The 10281-nt window shown below is 32.3% G+C and overlaps 1 protein-coding gene across 3 annotated transcripts in view; it reads right to left on the bottom strand.

Annotated features, from left to right (window-relative positions):
- Positions 1–2836: 2836 nt before the first annotated feature.
- Positions 2837–10281, bottom strand: part of LOC115453042 — a 55684-nt gene continuing 48239 nt past the window's right edge. For 2 of the 3 annotated variants that reach the window (XM_037437916.1, XM_037437919.1), the window contains exons 7-10: positions 9884–9996; positions 9297–9499; positions 8544–8649; positions 2837–6613 (exon numbers count right to left, since the gene is read on the bottom strand). In XM_037437916.1, coding sequence (XP_037293813.1) covers positions 6493–6613; positions 8544–8649; positions 9297–9499; positions 9884–9996 — 543 coding nt within the window. In that variant the 3' untranslated portion in view covers positions 2837–6492. Of the gene's footprint in view, positions 6614–8197; positions 8269–8543; positions 8650–9296; positions 9500–9883; positions 9997–10281 lie in introns of all 3 variants that reach the window. The other variant, XR_005112245.1, reaches the window with a different exon arrangement.

Below are 10281 nucleotides of genomic sequence, written 5' to 3'. Positions count from 1 at the left end.
GATATTGATGCCTAGCTATGCCTTAAGGCTCACTCTTAATTCTTTAGTTGTTAACAAACACTGGTAACTAAATTACCCTCTGTAACAAATAAATTGTGAATTTCTATTGAGAATTGTGTGATACGACAATTACTTTAGGTTGTGATATCTTTGAGATATTTTCTAATTTCTACTCGTCTTGGTTGTTACCAGAAAAGCAAAAAAATACTGGGCGATGGCTAAATATATTGTTTTAAAAGTATAGTACTAAGTAGGTTTACATGTAAACCTTTTTATCCACTGATAGTAAGAATACTTTATAGAGATTTAACATTGTAAAAAGACGATTCTTAATACAAATTCACTTTACGGTAGAATAGAAAAAGCCGTTAGAAAAATATTAATTTTAAATCATACGCCATTTTAGAACAATCACCATATAAGGTTATCTAGTAAAGAAATAGGTTTATCATATATATTATATATAAAATGTGTGTTTATCACATAAGTGGATGCTTTAATTACACTTTAAGAATAGAATTTAAGGGATACAAGATTCTTTTGTTGACCGTAGTTTTTGTTCCATCGCCTAATGAAATGCATTTAAAATATGTTAATTTGTTTGGATCGGCATGTAACAGGGTATCATGGTATTATTTTCTCTGTTAAATGAAATATATTGTTGATTGAGATTTGTAAAAAAGTTTATTTAGAAATTGTTACATTTAACGTAGGATAAATTGTTTTAATAACGGTTTGGTATTCGTTGTTTTAAATCAGGCTTGTGAATGGAATATCGACAAAACAATGTGGGTTTATTTCTTGTGTTAAAATGCCACTGTTGTCATTTTGCCGCCATTTTGGCAGCGAAAGTAAATTGTTTTTATTATAGTTTAATAAATACTGTTGTACAAAATATGCATAATCGAACGGTAGTATAAAATATTATATAATTTTGAATATTTATTTAAATACATACCTACATCAGAGTCGCTCTTGTTTGGAAGTGCTTGGTTTTGTCTTAGCATGCCAAAGGCGATTAGAAATATCACAAAGGTCAATCAGTCGTTTAGATAATCGACTCTAAATGCCTTTGACGAATAACGTTTTATTGTCACTTCAGACTTGCTCAATTTAGAAAACTTTTTTTTTCATTAGAATTATTTTTTTAAGAAAATTGTTTAAAATGCGAATTGTGGTTGTGACGTAAATATAGCTACGTGTGAACACGAAAAGTTGAAAAGTTCCTTTTAAAAAGACAAAAAAAAACGCAAGTGACTCTGAAATGTTATTCTTCATTATTTGATTTAAAATTATGTATGTATCGGATACTGGTCACGAACAACGAAGTCGAAATTAAAGAGGCATTATTTGACATTATTTTTTAATAGCAGGTTACCATGAGCCAATTCCCGTTTTGTAATGTATGAAAGCGCAGCATTAGAATATGCGTAATGAAGCACGTTTATATATGAGATTTAGATTTAAAATGGTACGAAATGGTATGTAAAATTTATAAAATAACAATAAAAACAAAAAGTGTAATTGATATTCAAAAATAAAATCATTAATAATAAATGTAACTGGTGGTTTTATTTAAAAGACATCCGTCCCAAATACATACAGCATAGACATACACAGATTTTCAAAAACATCTACCTATGAAGTTCCAGTTTACCTAAATTTCTATACTGCACAATCTCAAATTGCCAAAACCTAAAATTATATTAAATAATGTAGTCATAGGCAGTTGTACATTTGAACTCAATAACCATTTGTTTAAAAATCTACTACTATAAAAAAAGGTTTTTTCTTTTTTATTTCTGGCTACGCTAAGACCGAACTAAGGTTTTTGTTCTTTTTCCGTTTGCATAAAATGAGGTGTCAAAGAAAGTAGCATAAAAATGCACCTTTCACACACAATCACCTGTACAAAGATACTTAGCATACAAGGTACAAGGCCACATAAAATCTGGGGTGCTTATGTTATAATAATATCAGCCCTGTATTATACTGTCCCACTGCTGGGCACGAGTCTCCTCTATTACTGAGAGGGATTAGGCTTTAGTCCACCACAGATTGGTAGATTTCACACACCCTCCAAATTCATATAGAGAACTTCTCAAGTATACAAGTTACTCACATTGTTTTCCTTCACCGTTAAAGCTAGCGACGATTCACAAATACACACATTATTATAGAAAAGACAGAGGTGTGTGCCCTTTAGATTCGATCCTGCGGACATTCCTCTCAGCATTCCGTTCTAAACCCTACTACGCTAACGATTGTTCTAGGGTGCTTAATACTTAAAAAATGTTTTGATGTTATGTCTGGTGAATGCAATACATAGGCATTAAATATCGGATATAATATAAAAGAAAAGCCCTCTTTATTAGTGTCAGGCTGTAACTCTTATGCTGTATTAATTATGTGAAATCTTTCTCTAAGTACACTACTATCAGGCTCTCTAAATCTAATCAAGAATTTCTCAATGATTATACTTACGTGAATGTTAGACATTAAAACCGTAATATAAAAAATCGTTAAATTTTACGGTTTTTTATATTACTATTTTCTCGCGACGTTTGGAAGACTTTATAGCCTCATGGTGACGAGGTCTGCTGAGGTTTTAGTGTTCGAAAGGTCAACAATTTCCTGTAGTTATTAAGGTCCAAGTGTTACTTATATTTTTGCTTTATGTTGATTGAGCCTCGTCTTTTTGACTATTTAACTTATGCGCTCACTTTCAATCAATGGTTAACAAAGTTTGCTTGTAGCTACAAATTGTGAGTTCTTATGACATGAAATTGAAATACTGTATTGTTTGCGTAATTAGAGGGATAAATAAAAATTTTGATCCATCGGTGATATTTTATTTTTTTCTATTAAATAATATATTTTTTTTACAAAACGCTAAACATCAATAGTATTACAAAGAGTTCGCTCGGAGCGCTTTTATAACATCGCTTTTTTACCGAAGCCAGGCTTGCTACATACTAATGAAAATTGAGAGTAGAGTGCCAACAAATAACTATTCGAATGGCAACACCGGTTTATAGATTATAAACTTTTAGCAAATTTAATTTTAGAATTACTTTTTGGACAATATCAAAGTCTAAAGCTAAATAACCTGGCCGACTACTAAATACTAGATATGCATTAAGAAATAATATTCATATTTTTTCATGGTACGGGCTTAGTAAATCATAAAAAAATAACTAGACAATTAAAATATACTAAAGCATGTATTTATTGTACATAAAAATATTAAAGCACAAAAATATCAATTTTTCATTCGATAAAGTGTTGCTATAATAAAATAAAGCCTTGATTGCCATATCATGAAAAAATACCAAAATTTCTACTAAACTTCCAAATAATTTATACGCATGTTGCTTTTAATTTCCATTGAGGAATACAAAAATATTTAACCGAATAACTATTTTTGTTTATTATTTTTAAAGCGACTTTTTCATTGTGATGATACTTATTGCACTAAACGAAAAAAAAAACTATTATATAAATACAATACATCGATGTACGGATGAAATGAGCAATAAAATATTTTATTGTTAAATGTGTGTAACAAATGGCCCTTGAAATGAATCTATTTCTATCCTACTTTAAATTAAGCTAAATCATTGGAATTCGAGAATATGAACAACTGTTGCATAACTTTTATAATAATACCATCCAATTTTTTAGATGCCCACGGCAATGTAACTCCACTCCACTTAAAGGTAACTGGAGTAGAGTCCTATAGAACTTCGACTGACAGGAAATTATTACTTCTCGGCAGTCAACACAATTATGCCGGCCTGTTAGAACTGGATATACACAGGCTGATCCCGGAACGCGACACACTTACGTGCGCCACTATGGCGGGTTTTAACGACTTGTGTACGTTCGCTATCCGGACGGATATAAAATATATCCTTCCACCAAATCCATCCATCCTTAACATATCTATTCTATCAAAACAAAGGCATTTGTCAAACACAAAAAGAAACAGATGACAGCTGTCAAAACTGTCAACCGAGGTCCATCACAAATAATAATAAATCTTGCGAAGCAGAAAATACTTACTCAGCATTTCACATTACTAAGCTATTCTTTTATATTGTTATATTTAAAAAACATTTATTTATTGGACTTATTCTTTGATAATCATAAATCATAATAACTAAGTAAGGTACTAATCTCGATCGAATGACGCAATCCTAAACTATATACGGGCTTTATTATTTAGATCACATTTAATAATTATTTAGTAACAATCACTTATTTTAAACCTTACGATAATAATTACAAGACTGTACTGTTTAGACTCGTGTGCTGTCAAAAATGACAGCAAAAATAATCTCATCAGTGATTTAAAATTGGAAATTTGTGCGGAAATAAAAAAAAATACACAACAATTGCATTTTTCACATTGAATTTAAAAACGTCAAAATATAAAAATAATGACTTGTAATTTGACATCGAGCTGTCAGTCCGAGATAACGAGATCGATTTGTTCACAATTCAATTTTAAGGCTTGTCATTATTCCGGGAGCAAAATAAATATTAAAACATGTTTATACTGAAAAAAATCAAATATACGCGCCTTAATCCCTGAAGGGGTAAGCACAAGTGCAACCAGGACAAGTGAATCCATTTTTCGAATATGTGTTCCGCCCCATGATGTGATAGAGGGCGAGTATATCCCCATATCGAGTACAAATTCCAGCAATTTTATACAAATTAAAGTGTAAGATATTATTATTTTTAATTTAAGAAATGGATAGTAGTTGTTTTTTTATACAGGCACCAATAGAATGGGTCCAATAGAATGTCCAACTGACGAGGAATGATTACTCCTCGGTAGTTGATAACTATGCTGCCGTGCTAAGCGCAAAAGCGATATGTCAGGAAAACTTTATTTCGAGATAATCGAAGTTTTGTAAATATAGTTTTGTATGTAAAACTGAGATAGATGCACTCTTCTAAGGTTTTTTGAACAAGTTCTAAAAAAAATACCTTTATTTAGGTGAGCTCATTGGATGGGTATTTCTTTAAGCTATCTGACGACATAAAAATCAAGATTTTGTTTTTTTTTTTTTTGAGATATCGCTTTTGAGTTTAGCAAGGCAGTATGCTGGCCTGTTGGAGCGAGCTATACGGATGTTTTTCTTTTTTCATCAATTCTTTAGAACTACTCTCTAATTGTTTTACTTAATAAATATCTACACAAAAATGACAAGCCTACATAACACAAACAGACATTCACATAACACTGAATAATTAAAATAAATCAATTTGCAAATTTTTTTGTTCACAAGACTAGTTTTTCACTGCAGACAAAATCATTGGACTATTGCAATTGCCAAAATTCATAGTAAAGGATGAAAAAAAATAGCAAATATGATTCAATTTCCAAGTCATTGATTTTTTTTATAAATCACGAAATATTTTTAAAACATAATTAAGGAAAAAGATCTCAAAACGAAAAAATATTATCGATTCCCAAAGTTTAAATGATGCGGGAAATCAATTATTTATTTCTTATTTATCGACCTAAATCTCCTTATTGTCGATAAAATATCCGAATAACGATTCTATGGAAGATAGTGTTGTAAACCATATCGATATTCAACTACTCGCATGTTGCTCGCACAACACACGGTATTTATCGATATCGTCTCAATACACATCTCTAATTATAGCACCATTTCCTATGAATTTTAACAATCACATATTTATTGATAATATTTTTTGATCACTTATCGATTTCTTTGGTCCTTCGAGACTGATAACTTAAAAGTATATTAATATTTTATGAAAACCCATTATCCGATAAATTAAAAAACATTCTTTGACTATTATTTTTAATATTTCAAATAATCATTTTAGTTAAAAAGAAACGCCAGCAAATAATAATAATTAAGTCACCAGTCTCCAAGTCACATTTCCAACACTCATTCCATCCTGCTCGCACACACAATATCACATATTGCCATCTCATTCTACACCGTACATATGGAAGATATCCAATTCACATACAATTTTGACGCTTCACTACAATTCAATCGATCGATTATACCGACATATCGATATATACATAAATATGTGTGATTATATGAAATAATACGTGCATTCAAATATTATTCTGTTTCGTATTTAATAGTACAGGACGTATTAGGCTCAAAAATATATGTTATACACGACAATCTTACAAGGAAAAGATTTTTAAGCCAGTGAATGTGCAAAGAAGTACATGGTCGCCCAATCAGAATCACTTTTACGGCCAAATGTATGTAGGTATTACAAAAACTGTCATTTCCCCAAAAGTAATAAAATTACCTTCACGGGGAATCTATAAAAAAAAATCGCTACGATTTAATATCAGAATCGATATTAATGACGGCACAAGAAAATCTATTTGATGTGATTGTTTTTCTACTGAGTGTACTGAAATCGATTTGATATCGATGCCGTATAATCGATCGATCAATTGTGACGAAATCGCTTCGTTCAGAAATCGTTATCGCTGGATGGGTCGTAGGTCTCCGTGACGAAGTCCGCCGTGGGCCGGTAGCGAAGGCTCGATGACGTCAGCATGGGCCCGTGGAACGATTGCGAACGGAGTACGCTACTGCGGAAGTACGAAAACTTTTAGTATATACGTTATATCGGTGTAGTCAAATTTTGGCGGGAAAAAATTTTGTCATATTTGAGAATTTTGTGGGATAAAGGTGTGTTTTCAAATGTCTAATAAGTATTGATAATTTTATATAAAATACAAAAAAGAAATATAAAACATGTCTTACAACTACAAAAAAAATTTTTAAGTGTAAAATAAATTATCTACAATGATATTTAATAAAAAAAACTGTAAAACTCATCTACTATTAAATAAAATAAACAATGAAAGGTCAAAAATACTGTAAAAATTAAATTTCGCCATAATTTGACCACAGTTATGAATTAAAAAAGCTTTTTTATTAATCGCATATTTTTAATTCAATTTCATAATAAAAGAGTTAACATTCAAGTTTAGTTAGCGGGGATTAGTTTACAGAGGGCGTTGTAATATAAAATCTAAAAAAATCTTGTCATCCTTTAGCCTGTAAAACCATAGTTGTCAGTTTATATTTCCTAAAGTTGAAATTGGCGTACCTGCAAATGTACCGATACCAAAACCAAAAAAAATATTTCACGCTTTAATAAACTCAAAATAAAGACTATTTGACACAAAATACATACTAATACAACGTTAAAACGTTTTATTAATAGCCTCGGACTTGTTTACAGATGTAAACCAGAAACAAAACAATACCTGATTTAAATCAAAAGTTTAAAAAATAAAATATATTACTAATAATCCCATTTTACAACGCCATCTGTATTTGTTGTTAGTGAGCCACCATTGCATTATATACAAGGTTCCTTTGCACAGTAAACATAATAAAAACCCTAAAATATCCCATAAACGAAGCGATAGGATAGCGTGGTTGCTTGTCACAAAAAAAACCCCCAAAGCTAGATAAAAGCGGAAAATTTATCAAATTACTTAATTTACATAGATTTTGGCGTAAGTAATTCGAAATATAGTCAACTGACTAAGCTACTATAATCTATACTTATCGAAAAATAGGAAATTCTTTAAATATAAAAGACTTTATATTTTTAATGTGCTAATATAATGTAACATAACTATCTATGTATACAAAGTTTCAAAACCTACTATTAAAAGATACTTCTGAACTATAACAATAGACAAAACTTAACACAAATTTTAACTACACCTATTATTTTTATACTGAATCACACACGAGCAAGTAGACTGCCTAAGAGTAGATTAAACCGAATTACGAAGAACTATTTCTTTTTCTACGATATCCAATATCAGATTAAAATTTCCCACTGCAGACAAGCGTCAGTAACGTACAAAACCTACTTGAAACCGCAATATTGATCTAGTCCCATGACAAAATAATGTTCCCAACGTCTACTAAAATAGTTAAATATCTAAGTCTAAGAAATCTTAAACGTGTCAGTTGACATCTTAGAATATTTATACAAAAATAAATAGAACAACATACATAATATAGCGTGTTAAAGCATCCAAGCGTATAGTTTTGGCGGCAACATCGACCTAATGTGCCGTACAGAACGAAGCGCCAATGACAGCTATCACCTTGACACCTGTCACCTCGACACTTGACACATGACTAACCTGACAGCACAAGATGGCGGCCCGCATGTCACTTTACGCGGAATTGCATGCATTTTGACATCTGTCACGCTCTATAAAAATTTACAGAAAATTTCGTCACATTTCTCCTTATTTATACAAAGAAGCTCACAACTTAAATTTAAATATATACAACTCAAAGGTATATAATAAAAACTAAAGTTACTGCAACTAAAAAGAACTATGTTAATACCATTTGTTGCCTTTTCTTCAAGTCATTGGTTAAAATTAGTAACATTTATTTTTTATGTTACTACGAACAGGCAAAGGACAAAGACCGTACATCCACCACAAGTCGCGAGAGCTGAGCCGTAAGACCGGCACGTACCTGGCAGTCTTTGGCGCGGTCTTGCCAGTCTTGCCGAGCGCCGCCGCCTTCCTCGGGTCGTACGATGCTCTTCGTTTCCACTTCTCTAACTCTTGCTTCTTTTGTTCTATTTAATAATAGCTTATATTAAAATATATTACGCATTATTAATACTTGCTTACCTACTAAGAAATCATCTAATAAGTACATAAGTGTTTTATTTTTGGGACCTATTTACGACGAAAGTATTAAACAGATTCTGTTTAAATTTTGTAGTGCGATAACTCCCATTCTAGAGAAAGGTAATAGAATACTTTTTGTGTCGTCAAATGAATTTGAATGATAACGAATATTTTCATTAAAAATTCTCAAGTTGTATTTATCAGATTTTTTCGTCACTTTATAGTTTAGTGCGAGTATGGCGTATGCATGAGTGCATTTCTGACTGTAAGTAAGATGTCGCTGTGACGAATTCTCCCCAAGAAGTAGTAAAGGCATTAGGGCGCGTAAGATTAAAATTACTTTTTATTGATATTTATTTTGTTGGAATCTTCCAAATTTCTGTTTTACATTTATGTTTCGTATGTTAATCTATGGTTCGAGTAACTTATTGTAAACTGTTATTTTTATAGCAATAAAGTTTTCTTTAGTAACACAACATAAACGTGACCCTGTATGCACAAAAAAACTAAAATAAGAGTGACCATGTTTGGATAAAAAACTAACACGTGTATCGAGAACCTCCTCACTTTCAAAGTCGGTTAAAATCCTTACCCATTTCATAATGCTGTGCGCTTCCCTTGCTAACCTTGTCGCCGAGCACTCCGACGTAAGTCTTGCTCGGGTCCCGCCGCAGGAAGTTCTTCGGCGAGCTCTCGTTCTTGTACTTGGATATGTCGAGATATCTTGGCTGTACGAGCTGCTTCTTTTGCGTTATGGACGTCGTCGACGACGACATGGAATAGTCACCACTGTATCTATAAAATATTACATTGTTTATTTTAATTTATATACACGAAGTATACAGTCACAAAGCAATTAATATTTTCTCGAAGTCGACCATATTTAATTGTTTAAAAAACCTTATACCCGGCGTCAAATATTTGTATCATCTCTATACAATGAGGATTTTAATGGAACTTTGCTCAAAATAACAAATATGAAAGTCCAAAAATGAATGAATTCAAAACGCGTTCACGTTTGTTGCTACTGATTTCAATTAAGGTCAAGGTCAAGGTCAGTGAAATCCTAACTCAAATTCTAAAGCCGTGGTGGGCTATATAAAAATCGCCATTTTATGTTCATCCAGGTAATTCAGCATTGAACTTTAACATCAAGGTCAAGGTCAAGGTCAATGATACCTCTGCTTCGGCGGCGCGGCGCTCCGCTTGCCGGCGGGGTGCCGCATCACCACGGGCGCGCTCTCGGTGCCGCTCTCACCCTCCGTGTCGCTCGTGCCGGTCGTCAGCGAGTTCTACAACAGGACACGATGTGTGAACACCCCTTTAGCACCACTAGGCATTGTTAAGCATGAACTCTGGTTCCATGGTAAGGTTTTTAGTAGCAACCGTGCAAATAGATCGTGTTATGTTTACCGCTCATAAACAAAGGATAATTAATGATTGTTTTAGCGTAAAGTCATACGGATTATAGAAGGGACAGCCAATAAAGGTATATAAGCATTCGGAAATGTGAAACGAAAAACAACGCAGCTTCAAAGAACAAAATAGAAATGGTTTCTTACTTAAAATATAGCAGC

This window comes from Manduca sexta, chromosome 2 (assembly GCF_014839805.1).
Source record: "Manduca sexta isolate Smith_Timp_Sample1 chromosome 2, JHU_Msex_v1.0, whole genome shotgun sequence".
In the NCBI taxonomy this organism is placed as follows: domain Eukaryota; kingdom Metazoa; phylum Arthropoda; class Insecta; order Lepidoptera; family Sphingidae; genus Manduca; species Manduca sexta.
Note: the sequence above shows the minus strand (reverse complement) of the source record. Positions and strands in the feature narration are given on the sequence as shown.